The sequence below is a fragment of the Oryctolagus cuniculus genome, chromosome 14, assembly GCF_964237555.1.
Source record: "Oryctolagus cuniculus chromosome 14, mOryCun1.1, whole genome shotgun sequence".
NCBI lineage: Eukaryota > Metazoa > Chordata > Mammalia > Lagomorpha > Leporidae > Oryctolagus > Oryctolagus cuniculus.
In genome coordinates, this window is record NC_091445.1 from 4,617,761 (window position 1) to 4,632,249 (window position 14,489).

At 56.1% G+C, this 14,489-nt stretch overlaps 1 protein-coding gene across 1 annotated transcript; it reads left to right on the forward strand.

Annotated features, from left to right (window-relative positions):
• Window positions 1-554: 554 nt before the first annotated feature.
• On the forward strand, window positions 555-9,968 carry CKMT2 (creatine kinase, mitochondrial 2; the record flags this gene model as incomplete). Its single annotated transcript, NM_001163070.1, is given in 9 exon segments — window positions 555-722; window positions 2,077-2,275; window positions 3,310-3,405; window positions 3,685-3,906; window positions 5,055-5,140; window positions 5,858-5,981; window positions 6,436-6,570; window positions 7,977-8,102; window positions 9,709-9,968. Coding segments are annotated over 9 exon segments (1,260 nt in total). The 5' UTR covers window positions 555-570.
• Between the last annotated feature and the right edge of the window lie 4,521 nt (window positions 9,969-14,489).

Here is a 14,489-nt window from a genome sequence, read left to right on the forward strand (position 1 = left end):
ATAACTTACTCCGAGAGGTGCTGGGTCTGCTGCTGCCGAGCCAGGGGTTGGGGTCTGCAGACTTTGGACCACGGCAGCATTTTCAAGGGTGCTGGCTCCATGGGGGAGTCCCAGACAGCCCCGCGCTGATGGCTGGCATCCTGCCTTCGCGTCCAGGTGGGCACGGCCCTCCCACACTGCCGGGCTTGTCACTCCCAGCTCAGACACCAGCTGACCTGGGGGTGTGGGGGTCTGATTTTTCCCTGCCTCTTGGAAGCCCAGGAATCTTCCTCGTCTGTGCCTGCTTGGGCAGAAGCAGTGTCCCAAGAGCACCTGGTCTGCCCGGCAGGTGGAGGAAGAAACTGTGGTTGGGTTTTCTTGCTCCTACGGCTGGAGTCAATGGCAGGGACTTAGATACCTGCAGCATCTAAACCACCTCGATTCCCCTAAGCCGTGTAAGGAAGAGAAACAAGGCCCGCCAAGGAAGCGGGAGGGGCCGCAGCTCCGCAGGGCTGGCTCTGGCCTGCGCCGTCCTGCTGGTGAACCCGTCTCACTGCCGCCTTCGCCTTGCAGACTCTGACCCGAGGAAGGATGGCCAGCACCTTCTCGAAGTTGCTCACTGGCCGCAATGCTTCTCTGCTGTTCGCCACCCTGGGCACCAGCGCCCTGACCACTGGCTACCTGGTGAACCGGCAGAAGGTGTGTGCCGAGGCCCGGGATCAGCACAAGCTGTTCCCCCCAAGGTGAGTCCTGGTGGCTCCAGGGTAACTGTGTCGCTAGCCGAGGATTTGCTGTGCGGCACCGCAGCTCACCACAGGGCTCCTTTGCTTGCCAGGAGGGTGACAAGGTCACCCTGACAGTCAGCTTTGAGACAGAGGCCCGGGGCCTGGGGTGAGTAGGAGGCAGTGTCGCATCTGCATTCTGCCCAGAGCGCACACTGCTGCAGTCAGAAGCAGCTGTGACGGGGAGCAGACCCAGAGCACCTGGCGTGTGCCGTCTGCCACTCGCCGAGTGGTGCCCAAGTTCACACAGCCAGAGCCGCCACCGCCGTGCAAATCCAGGCAACCCCGGGAGTGCACACCTGCCGCACTCACCGCTCGGCCGTCCCCTGGAAGATGTGCTGTCACGGTACCACGGCAGGCGTGAGCTTCTCCGGGCGCTGCCGTGGGAAGCAGGGTGGGGGTGGGGGGGCGCGTGACGAGCAGGTGCATCCTGTCAGTGTGGGGGCCCCGCCCTCCCGGCAGCTGGAGCTGAGTGACCGGAGCCCACTGCCTCTTTCTTGGGGGTCTCGCTCTCTGTCGCTGAGGCAGACGCTGGGGTTTGCTCAGAGCACTCTGGTCTTCGCCCAGTGCACGCCCCTGGGTGGGAGAGCACCCACCTCGCACCTCCCTGTGTGTGACAGCGACAGGTCCCTGCTGGGCGCCGTCCTCCACAGGGCAAAATCCCACTCTCGGGGAGCAGCGCTGTGGACAGAAGATGACGGCGGAAACGAATTTCCATGTTGTCCCACTCACAGGGCCCCTGGCCTCTCTGCACCACTGACCTAGGGGACAGACTGTGCTATTGGATTCCCACACCTTTTCCAGTGGCTTCCACTCAATCCCCCGTCCCTGAGCACCGGGCCGGGCCAGCACCTTTCCTTCGGCACTCCCTGGGCAGTTAGTTTTTCTAGTTCCTGAGTTACTTGAGAACAGAGGAAGGGAGTGAGCTCCCCTCAGTCATTTACTCCCCAAATGCCCCCCACAGCCTGGGCTGGGCCAGGCGGAGCGAGGAGCCAGGAACTCAACCCAGTTCTGCTATGTGGGTGGGATGACTTGAGCCATCACTGGTGTCTCACAGGGTCCACGTGAGCAGGAAGCAGGCGCTCGGGTTTGGAATGTGGCTGTCCTGAGAGGTGTCTGCATGGCTGCACCAAACACCCCTCTGGGAATGTTGCATGTAGAGCCACTTCCCGAAGCCATGGTTCCTGGGCGGCTACAGCCACATAGCCCACGCCCAGTGGCTGATGCGAGCCCGGGGGGCGGGGAGGGGGCAGGAGCCAGGTCCTTCCAGGCTCCTCCCGCGCTGGGCTGCTGGCTGACGGCTGTCCCCTCGCAGTGCGGACTACCCGGACCTGCGCAAGCACAACAACTGCATGGCCGAGTGCCTCACCCCCTCCATCTACGCCAAGCTCCGTAACAAGGTGACGCCCAACGGCTACACCCTGGACCAGTGCATCCAGACCGGAGTGGACAACCCCGGCCACCCCTTCATCAAGACCGTGGGCATGGTGGCAGGCGACGAAGAGTCCTACGAGGTAGTGGGGGGTGGCTGCTTCCCCAGGAGGGCGCTCTGGTTTTGGGGAGCTCAGTCCCCGAGTCCTCGTCCCTGTGGGGCCGGCTTTGCGCCTTCTCGGGAAGCGTGCCCATAAAGGGAAATCGGTTCCCACGGAACCATCTGGAACACTTCCTGGCGCCACACAGCCTGTGACTTTCCGGCCACCAGCTGCCTTTGCTGCTGCCCTCGTATCTGTCCCCACAGAGCAGTGAGATGTACGGCCAGGGCTGAGCTGGCACAGTGGGGTGTGGAGGTCCGGGGAGCTGATGCGGCTGCAAGCCTGTGGCTTAGCTTGAGAACTTCCAGCTATGACCAGTTAGCCCGCAGGGCCCAGACGCCTGAGTTGACCAAACCCTACGGTGTCGCCTTGTCAGGGACAGCACGGAAGCCAGCAGCGTGCAGCTCCCCGACCCCCGCAGCCTCTTGCTAAAGGCCCACAGCCCACCCCCCTCACGGCTCCTCTGTCCCCCTATGCTGCCGGAGGCTGAAGGCATCGCCCAGGCGGGCAGCCAGGGCACAGCAGTGTCTCACCTGGGCTTCCACAGCCTGGACCAGCTGGCCCCCCGGACCCAGACCCCACAGGGCCCAGGGTGGGGTGCTCCTCCTGTGATTGCACCAAGGGCCCTGCCGGAAGCGGTTACTTACAGAGTGGAGTCTGACAAAACCCAGCGGCCCTCTCGGGCTGAGGTCCTGCTCTGGTTACTTCCTGGGCAGCCCGGTCCTGGGAGCCCATGTTGCAGCCTGACTTGGGAGGGTGAAACTGCTTCTCTAGCGGCTGGCGGCTTCTCTGGCCCCACAGAGCTGAGGCCCTCTGGCCACCCCTTCCAGTTGTTAGCCCCAGGGGTTTCTTGCCCAGCCTGATGGCGGGGCTGGGCAGGATGGCCTCGAGAGGTGCCCTCTGGTCCCAGCCCACTGTGGTCCTCGTCCCCCCGGGCCCCCTCTGATCCCCCCTGAGCACGGCCTGTGGATGGCTGGTGGGGACCTCGGGGGAACCGTAGTGCCTTCTGCCCGCAGGTGTTCGCTGACCTGTTTGACCCCGTCATCAAACTGAGGCACAACGGCTACGACCCCCGGGTGATGAAGCACCCCACCGACCTGGACGCGTCCAAGGTGGGCCCCCGACCGTGAAGCCGGCACCCTAGAGAGCCGGAGACCTGGGAGAAGGGAGGGGCTACTCGCCCAGTCCAGCGCCCAGCGCGGGTCCTCCGGGGAGGGCGGCAGGGAATGTCTCGGGTGGGGGTGGGGGAGACCTTGCATCTCTCCGGAGGCCACGCCCTTCCTGCCGCAAACCAGGGGTGCGGGAGCGTCTGTCCCCGTGCACACCGAGGGCACGGGGCTGCGCGGCCGCAGGGCCCCCGGGACGCCCACCTGAGCCCCCGCTGCCCGCAGATCACCCAGGGCCAGTTCGACGAGCGCTACGTGCTGTCGTCACGCGTGCGCACCGGCCGCAGCATCCGCGGCCTGAGCCTGCCGCCCGCCTGCAGCCGCGCCGAGCGCAGGGAGGTGGAGAACGTGGCCATCACCGCCCTGGAGGGCCTCAAGGGGGACCTGGCCGGCCGCTACTACAGGCTGTCCGAGATGACGGAGCAGGACCAGCAGCGGCTCATCGACGTGAGTGGCGGGCACGGGCAGTCGGGGGTTCCGGGGAGGGGGAGCCTGACCCCTCCTGGTTGAGCCCAGGGGTCCTCCGCGGCTGCGGCCGGTGCAGAACACCCGGATCGGGCTGGCGAGCTGGGAGCCCGGACGCCTTGCCTGTGCGCCGCCCCCAGGGTGCTCTCCCAGACCCCGGAAACCCAGTCTCCCGCAGGACTCCTTAGTGAAGGTGAAACCAGATGGTGTTTTGAAAAGTAACTCGGGTTCTAAACGAGAGCAGAGGTAGAACCCTGACATCCCGATGATGTGAGTGCCACGGGACCCCCAGCTCCACACCTGGCGGGCAGCGAGGCCTCCTGCCCCCGGTTCTGGCTCTGCCCGGCCACCGTGCTGTGCGCCGTGACAGAACAGGCCCGCTCAGCTCGGAGGGCCACCCTGGCCCGAGGGCTGGGCCGTGTGGCGGTCACTGGCCAGCTCGTCTTCAGCAGACGCCCGTTAACCGCACTTGAGTGAGCGGCATCTGACCGCCGCGGGGAGTCGCAGACCCACAGCAGGGACACCGGCTTCGCCTGTGGGCTGGAGGGTGCCGGTGACAAGGCCCAAGGCTGGGCGTCCCGGGAGCCTGCTCCTCCCTCGGTGTGACGCTGTGTGGTGGTTGGGTCCCTCCGCATCTCCTCCCCTGACCTCCAGAGCTGTGTCACAGCTCTGTGATGCCAGGGGACAGCCGTGAGCAGTGAGGGTGGCTACTGTGACTGATGGATCACTGCTTGCCTGCCCGACCTCGGTAGGAAAGGAGGGAGCCGGCAGTGCAGGAGCGGCGTGTGGGGCTTCTCCAGACCCCGCGGCTCCTGCTAGTCTGCGCCGCCCTCTCACCGGCTGGGCAGTGGCCGGGCACACTCCGCAGCGGTCATTGTTAGGGATCTGTGCCTGGGCCAAGCGAGTGGTCTTGCAGCCTTAGCTACGCCCGACTGCCCTGCCCAGGACTGGCACCGAGGCAGGTCGGGATCTGGACGATGGGAAGCGGGTATTCCCGTTTCTCTCACCTGTTCTCGGGGCAGCCGTGCTGAGACCCCTGCCCACGAGGGCTCAGCCGTTACTGCTGAGATGAGGAATTGCTGGCCCTGGCCGACGCGTCTGACCTCCCTGGCGCCCCCTCTGGCCTGCAGGACCACTTTCTGTTTGACAAGCCAGTGTCCCCTTTGCTCACGTGCGCTGGGATGGCCCGCGACTGGCCCGATGCCCGGGGAATCTGGTACGGATGCGTTTCCCTGTGTGCCACGCGTGCAGAGCAGCGCCTTGCCCTAACCTCGGGGTGCCGTGAGCTGCAGCTGACAGCGTGCCTGGCTTCCGCTTCCTGGAGGGGGACAGGCGACTTGGGGGTGTGCACCTAGGCACTGCGAAGTTTGCAAGGCATGCAGCAGGGTGAACTTGTCTGCATGAGTTCCGTGAGGAGAAAGCAACACTCGGCTCCCAGAGCAGCTGTTTTGTTTGACAGCCTGAATGCTGAGGCGTTAAGGAACCAGGCAGGGGTGTGTGGCATGCACGTGCCGTCCTGGTGCACCCTGACTCTGCCGTGCTAGGTCATGAGTGCGCTGGCAGGAGCGGAGGGGACAGACGGGCAGGGTCTGCACAGCAGACACATCAAGCCTTGTGGGAAGTCTTTCCAGAAAAGTGCCGTGCGATGTTGAATCTGTGGACAAAATGGTGGCGGGAGTGTGCCAAGCCCACTCACCAAGGCCGATGCCCGCCGCCCGCCCTGAGGACGGGGCTGCCGTCCTTGTCCTTGTCCTTGTCGGGTGAGATGTGCCATCGCTAGGGCGGGTCCTCTTCCTTCTGCGGAGGCCCCACCATTTTCTGCTCTTGGTTCAGGCACAGTTGGAGGCTGACGGCGGCGGACATGCGGCGAAGCCGGAGGCCGTGGGGATGTCGGAGCGCTGAGTGCGCCTCGCCCTGTCTCTCTCCTCCCCAGGCACAACTACGACAAGACGTTCCTCATCTGGATCAACGAGGAGGACCACACCCGGGTCATCTCCATGGAGAAGGGAGGCAACATGAAGCGGGTCTTTGAGCGCTTCTGTCGTGGGCTCAAGGAAGTAAGACGCACAGTGTTCTTCCTCCCAGAAAGCAGGCCCGGCACGGGGGAGCGCCCCGTCGGGGGAGCCCTGCACTCCTGGGAAAGGCATTTGCAGCGGGGTGCGTCGTCATCAGAAAGCCCTGACGCTTGCCCCCAGAGTCCACTCTGCACTGGGCAAGTCTGGGGGTCACTGGCTGTCCGCCTTCCTTGCGTGTTGCCCTTGGCCATGTCGAGCAGAGACAGTCTCTGATAGGATCCGTCCACGTTCAGGTTCACACCAGCTGCCGCGCAGCGCTTCGTGTGTGCAAGGCCCTGTGTTCCAGGCCTCCAGGCAGCGTCCTGTTTAGTCGGGCCCTGTTGATGTGCTGACAGGGGCAGTGCCATGCTCTGTTCACAGCAAACAGGGTGCCCGGGGCTTTGCTGAGAGAATGGACCCCGGGACGCTCGGCCTTGTGTTCCCTGTTCCCCTGCAGGTGGAGCGGCTGATCCAGGAACGGGGCTGGGAGTTCATGTGGAACGAGCGCCTGGGCTACATTCTGACCTGCCCTTCGAACCTTGGCACGGGGCTACGGGCTGGAGTGCACGTGAGGATCCCCAAACTCAGCAAGGTGGGGCTCAGCCCTGGCTGCTGTGTGCACGGCGGCCTGTTCCTCAGCCCTGGGCTTTGTCCAATGATGGGGGTAGAGGAGAGAGTTCAGGGGCCTGGATCAAGGGATGATGGCTTCAAGAATGAGGCCTCTGAATGTTTCTAAGCTATGCTTTATTTTGCTTCAAAGGCAAAGAGACAGACACAGAGAGCATCTAGCTGCTGACACCCTCCCCGTAGGGCTGCAACAGCCAGGGTTGGGCCAGGCTGACACCGGGGGTTCCACTTTGGTCTCCCACATGAGAGGCAGAGGCCCAAATACTTGGACCATCACCTGCTACCTTTCTGGGTACATGAGCAGGGCGCTGGCTTGGAAGTGGAGCAGCTGGGGCGCTGAACCCACGTCGGATACTGGCATTGCTGCACAACACGGACCCCCAAATGAGACCTTTGGGGGGACCAGTCTGGACAGGGCGGCAGCCCGCTCCACGTGGCTCCTGGAGCGAGCAGGTTGCTAACACGAGCATGTGAGCAGCTCCTGGATGCTGTGGTCAGACAGACTCCGCGTCTCTCACTCAATGCTCGGTGACAGGCTGCTGCGCAGGGGACGCGTGAAGGGGCGTCGTCCTCACTTGCAAGGTCCCAGGTCGGGCCTGGGCGTGACCGCGTTACCTGCTGGTTCTGTAGCCAGTGGTTGCTGTCTTGACTCCAATGCTGGAAGAGGTACACGGTTCTGCCGCAGGACACCAAATGGTTTTTCCCTGGTGCTTTCTGAAAGAAAAAAACCAAACAAACAAAAAAAACCTCAAAATCCCAATGTTAAATTATGGGAAGTGATTTACTCCACAATTTGAATTCCAACAACGCCTGTAACACCAAAGCTGCTATCAGGATGTGAAAAGCAGTCAAGAGCACGAGTGGGAGTCGGGCCAGAGTCCCTCCTCGCTGCAGCTGGGTGACTTGAGCCAGTGTGTGCCAGGGAAGTTCCGTGCCTGATCCAGACTGGGCTTGGCCACGGCTGACTCGGTCCCAGTCCTCCAGTTCATGTGTTACTGGTGGTGGGAGGTGGGACCCTCGGGAAGGAATCAGGATGGGATGAGCTTAGGAAGGGGCTCCGTGGTGGCTTTGTACAGAGGACAGGAGCCCCAGGCTAGACGCTGGCTCTGTCTTCCAGGGGAGGCCTCTGCCCCCTCCCGGCCTCCTGGGCCTCAGTGAGCACAGGAACGCTCACTCCTTACAGCCACAGCAGACAAAGACGAAGGCAATACCCAGGTCACCAGCTGCAAGTGAGGCTCCACAGTGCCAGCACGGCGCCCTAGCCCGGAGCAAACACCGGCTCTCCTCTCATCCTGTGTCCTTCCCAGTGGATACACCAGTGATGGGGGACGGGTTCTGCTGCCCCGGCACTGAGTGTCGTCCTCATCCTAGGACCCACGCTTCTCCAAGATCCTGGAGAACCTGAGGCTGCAGAAGCGCGGCACGGGCGGTGTGGACACCGCGGCGGTGGCAGACGTGTATGACATTTCCAACATCGACCGGATCGGCAGGTCGGAGGTACTGCCCTTGCACGGCCCTATAAGAAGAGGTGCTAGGCAAACAGCCAACCAATCCTGGCATTTCAAGGCCACCTGTAACCTGTGGGTGTGTAGGCAAATCAGGTAGCTCCCCGGGAGTGAGAGCTGCTCCGCCCCCTCCAGCAGCAGGCACGGGGCAGACCTGGACGGAGGGAGGGGCTTCAAGGCCATGCCAGATCTGCAGGCCCAGCACACACCGACGGCAGGGGGTAGGCCAGGTTGGGAAGCCAAGAGTGATGGGGGCTGCCCACTGCCCCATGCGCATGGCAGTCAAGCTGTAACTTAGCAGTAAGCCAACAGGTAACCACTGTAAAGGCTGGAAACATGTCTCAAAAGACTCTTAGAACCCTAGCTACCACTCTGAACAGTATTCTAGACTGCTTTCCATAATTTAAGAATTATCTAAAAAGACCCCTTAAAGTAATCACAACACACATTGGGTACTGTAACACACACTGGAACACCTTCATTACTACATGCTCTGAGTGACAGCAGAGGACAGGTGATCCCTTCCCTCACGTTGTCCTGACCATCTCTGTACGTTCTTCTACTCCCAACTCACATACCTCACTAGGGTGCATTTTTAGAAGAATTCCTGGGATAAAAGCAAGGAGGCCCTTCTTCTGACCAGAAATTCTCTAGGCACTGACCAGGAGACCAAACCTCCAAAGACCCTGGGTCAACTGGCTAGGCAGAGAAAGTCTAACCAGCGTCCTGCACATGGAGACGACGGGCAGGGGAGTGCACTCCGTCATCCCCGATTGCTGTTCCAGCGCCAGTGTGCTGGGACCTCTGAGCCCTGCTCTTCGTTCATGATACCTTGGGTCAGCGCAGTCTGCTTGGGAGGTGATGAGAGGGGTGGGGCAAGCACAGGTACATGCGCTGTCATGTAAGCAAACACAGTGTGTAGAAACTTTAATTCTCACACTGTATTTGTCAAAAAAAAAAAAATTCTCTAAAATTCGTGCTTACAGAGTTAGAGAGAAAGGTCTTCCTTTTTTCATTGGTTCACCCCCCAAGTGGCTGCTATAGCTGGCACGCTGCACGGATCCGAAGCCAGATGCTTCCTCCTGGTCTCCCATGGGGTGCAGGGCCCAAGCACTTGGGCCATCCTCCACTGCCTTCCCCGGCCACGGAAGAGGGGCAACTGGGAGAGCGTTGTATCTTAACATACTTACTTGACGGTTTCCTTGAAGGACTATTTCCCTGGCACTGTGCCCGTGACTGAGTTGCCAAACACTGGATGTTAGCTAATGATCCCTTAACTACAGCACACTCCGTGCTCAGATCACTAAGAGGCAGGTCAGAATCAGATCCGGCCAACCCCCACCACGAGGGTACTCTCTGCGGTTTGCCTCGTAGACAAACGCGGGGGAGAAGGTATGAAACGAACGGTTTTTACTATATAAGTGCACACACAGTGGCGACCCCACGTTCACTAAGACCAGACAGGAGCCTGTGACAGCTCGGCCTTTGCTCCCCTATTCTGCGAGGGACAGTGAGAAGGAAGACACTACTGGGAAGTGCGGCAGGGGCTCAGCTCCCCAGCGTTCCCCTCGCTCACCCTCGATCCCTTCCTCCCAAAGGTGGAGCTTGTCCAGATCGTCATCGACGGCGTCAACTACCTGGTGGACTGTGAGAAGAAGCTGGAGAGAGGCCAAGACATCAAGGTGCCGCCGCCTCTGCCTCAGTTTGGCAAGAAGTGACCGTCCCTCCTCCCAGTTTATAAATAATCTGTCTGCTGGTACGACAGACATGAAGAAATCCCTACTCTGAGAGTTTTTGTAGACGTGGAAAAATGTACAATTGTAGGTCCTGCCTATCTTTACAATAAAACTCTCCTTAATACCTTTGGTGTGTTTGCCCGTTTAATCCAATGACAGCATCGGAAAGTGATCTAATAAAACCAGGCTTCTGGGGCGGGACCCAGAGAAGGCCGCAGTGTCGCCACACTGATAGCAGCTTTCGTTTGAGAAGTGGCAACGGAGCTCCGAGACGCTGGGAGCGGCTGCCTTCTCAGGTCAAGGTAGGAAGAAACTGCTGTGCCCCTGCCACCCAGCTTTAGGGGACAGAGGAAATCACAGTCACCTACTGGCTCTCACGCTAGCCAGGGGAGCTGAGGGTCTCAGCATCGGCTGGAATCTGCACCCCGCCCCCACCGAGTGCAGGAATCCGGTACTTTCTGGGCATACACCCTGGAACTGTGCTAATGCACCCCTCGTGATCCAGAGCCGTTCCCTCTTGGTTTAGGGGCTGCTGCTAGCCCCCGAAGCTTAGTCCTACCCTGGGACAGCTGGGTAATGACTCCATTGTACCCTATGACAATCAGTGCTACTTTCCTCAATCCCACTGGAATCCACCCAGCGGACCTAGGGAAGAACCTACGTGTGTTCCAACGTCTATGGATTCCAAACCTCCAGAATAACATCTGCCTACCGTGTAGCCGGGCTGGAGCAGGCTTCAGTTCGTGTCCCCCACCCTGGCATGTGGGCCACTGGTGTTAAAAGCCACAGCATCAGCTGCACTCTGCTGGCGAGACCTGAAGAAGGGCCCATCCACATCACACAGCCCCAACATCACTCAGGCTTGCAGTGGCACAGGGGACAGCCACCTTTGTCACCAGCACCAAGAACAAGGCCCTGGATGTCCCAGTCCCCAGTCTGTGGACTAAAGATTCACACCCTAGGAAGCCCGCGTTCGTGCAAGTCACAATTCTACCCCTGCAAACTGCAGCAGACCTGACCCTGTGTTACTCACATTAAAGCCAAAGACCTCAGACCACACTCCTGAGCCCACCCAGAGCCAAGTGGTACCCTGCGTTCCAGCTAAACCATAAACTGTTTTCCAATAAAACACTGTGTAAACAACACCAGATGCGCAGACGTCAATGTAGGGACACAACAGTTCTCCAGAATTAGATCATAAACTGAAGGAGATCTATCTAAAGAGATGATTTTAAGGAAATTCAACGCATTTTTCAACACAATAGAGAGAGCTTGAAGAAATGAGGAAAGCAATGAGTGACTTGAATGAAAATATTACTAAGGAGATAGAACTCATTAAGGAGGACCAAGTAGAATTTTGGAGGAGAAAACTTCAATCAGTGACAAAGAATATGAGCGCTTTACCAGCAGAACAGACCAAGTGTAGCAAACAATCTCTGACCACGAGGGTGAGCTTTTTGAAAGAACCCACTCGGACAAACACGAAAACAACTGAACGAAGAACGTCCATATGAGATATGGGATACAATTAAACAACCAAATATCCATATTACAGGTGCTCCTGAATGAGAAGAGCAAGAAAAACTCATTGAGAACCTGCTAAATAATAGTTGAAAATTTCCCAGATCTTGAAAGAGACATGGGCATCCAGATACAAGGAGCTCAAAGAATCCCAAGCAGACTCAAAAAGACCTCAAAAAGGACTGTGCCCAAGGCATACTGTAGTTAAACTGTCACAAGTTAAGGACAAGGGGAGAATCCTAAAGACAGTAGCGAAAAGCATCAAGTGGCATGTAAACGACAACCTGTATACTAACATCAGACTTCTCGGCAGAAACCCTACAGTACAGGAGACAATGGGATGATATAGTCAGGATTTTAAACTTTCAACCAAGAATATGATAGCCAGTGAAGCTATTCTTCAACAGTGAGGGAGCGGGACTGGCCTGACGGGAGTCCTGCATTAGAAGTAAACGTGGAGACACGCAACACTGCCAGATTCCCTATCAGAGCAGGTCCTAGTTCTTCTCCAGCTACACCAACCCCGAATGTAAATAGATTAAATTCTCCAACCAAAATATTTATGCTGTCTGAATGCACAAAAAAAAGATGCCATTATATGCCACCTACAAGAAACTCACTTCACACATGAATACACATATAGACAAAGTGAAGGGCTGGTAAAAGAAACATCAGACAAATACAAACCAAAAATAATCAGATAAAACAGACTTTACATCAAAAACCATGAAAACAGAGGCATTATATTTTGATAAAAGGTTTGATTCAGCAAGAAGATAAAACATCATAAATATATATGCACCCAATACAAGAACACCCAGATATATACAGCAAATGCTATTAGACCTAAAGGGATAGATCCCAACACAAAAACAGTAGGTGACTTCAACACCCGCTCATCAATGTGTAGATCATCCAGGCAAAAATCAACAAAGATGCATCAGAGTTGAAACACACTGTAGAGCAAATGGACCAGAACATTTCACCCAACAGCTACACAATACACACTGTTCTCACCAGCACATGCATCATCTGCTAAGACAGTCGTGTCTTAGGCCACAAATCAAGTCTCAGTAAGTTTAAAATGGCTGAAGTCACACCATCAAGTATTAAAACTAAACATCAACAATGGAACACTCACAAATACACTGAAATTAAACTTGCTACTGAATGATCACTGGGTCACTGAAGAAATTAAAGAGAATAAAAAACTTCCTTGAAACAAATGAAACTCAAAGCACCGTATCAACACCTGTGAGATACAGAATAAGCAGTATTAGAGGGACGTTGTAGCAGTTCCGTGCTGACATTCTAAGAAACAGGGGCTGTTGCTGTGGCATCCCAGGCATCCCATATGCACACAGGTTTGAGTCCAGCTGCTCCACTTCCGATCCAATTGTCTGCTAATGCGCCTAGTAAGGCAGCTGAGGCGGGCCCAAGCAGAGGCGCACGCACACACGGAGGGTGGGGGGACACTTCGATCCTCTGGTTCACTCCCCAGATGGCTATAACAGCCGGAGCTGTGCCGGTCAGGAGCCAGGAGCTTCTTCTGGGTCTCCCATGTGGGTACAGAGGTCCGAGGACTTGGGCCATCTTCTACTGCTTTCCCAGGCCATAGCAGAGAGCTGGATCAGCTGGGACTTGAACCAGTGCCCGTATGGGTTGCCAGCACCACAGACTGCAGCTTTAACTGCTACGCCACAGCGCAGGCCCCCAAATAAATAAATCCTTAAAACAGTAACAACAAAAACACCCAGAAATGTTTCAAATACAAGATTGTATGATGCATCTTTAAGACAGAAAAACAAGAACAAACCAAATCCAAAATAAGCAGGTGAGAATAAGGATCAGAGAGCAGAAATAAATGAAATTGAAACTAAACACAAAAGATCAACAAAACAAAAAACTGGCTTTTTGAGAAGAGAAACAAAATAGACAAATCTTTAGCCAGACTAACCAAAAAAAAAGAAAAACTCAACAAATCAGAGATTAAAAAGGAAACATTACAACCAACACCACTGAAATACAATGAATCTTAAGAAACTACTATGAACTGGAAAACCTCAGAAGCACATACATGTCTAGACACTTACAACCTACAAAGATTAAATCAAGAAGATATAAACAATTTAAACAGACCCATAACAAGCACTGAGATTGAAAGCAATTATCAAAAGTCTTCCATCAAGGAAATGTCCAAGACTTGGTGGTTTTACCACTGAATTCTACAAAACATTCAAACATGAAGTCTAATACTTTTCAGGCTATTCCAAAATATTGAACAGGATGGAACTTTGCCAAACTTACTATGAATCCAGTATCACTCTGATACCCAAACTGAACAAAGACATAACATGAAAACTGCAGACCTATGTTCTTTTTTCCTTTTATAAATTTTATTTGTTTGAAAGGCAGAGTTACAGAAAGAGAGGAGAGACACAGACAGAGAAATCTTCCATCCACTGGTTCACCCCACAATGACAGCAATGGCCAGAGCTGGGCCAGATGGAAGCCAGGAGCTTCCTCTGGGTCTCCCACGTAGGTGCAGGGGCCCAAGCACTTTGGCCATCTCCACTGTTTCCTATGTGCATCAACAGGGAGCTGGATCAGAAGTGGAGAAGCCAGGACTTGAACCAGCAGTCCTACATAATACAGGCAGTGGCTTTACTCGCTACACAACTGTGGCCCCAGACCTATATTCTTGATGAACAAAGACTGTCAACAAAATACTAGCAAGCAGACTCCAAAGCCACAAGTGAAAGATCACATCACCATCAAGTGGGATTTATCCCACTGAAGCAAGGGTGCTTCAGTATTTGCAGATCAAGAAACGTCATAAACCACATCAGTAGAATGAAGAACAAAAACTAAGGATCATTTCCAGAGATGCAGAGAAAGCACTTGTAATATTCCACATCCCCTCACGGTAGACACCGTTCACAAATGAGGTTTAAAATTAACATACCTAACATTATAAAGGCTACGTGTGCCAAACCAGCAGCCAAGAGAACACACAGCGGGGAAAAGCTGAAAGCAGATCAGATCTGGAACAAGACAAGGATGTCTACTTTCCCCACTCATATTCAACACAGTATTCAAGTTTTATCAAGAGCAATTAAGGA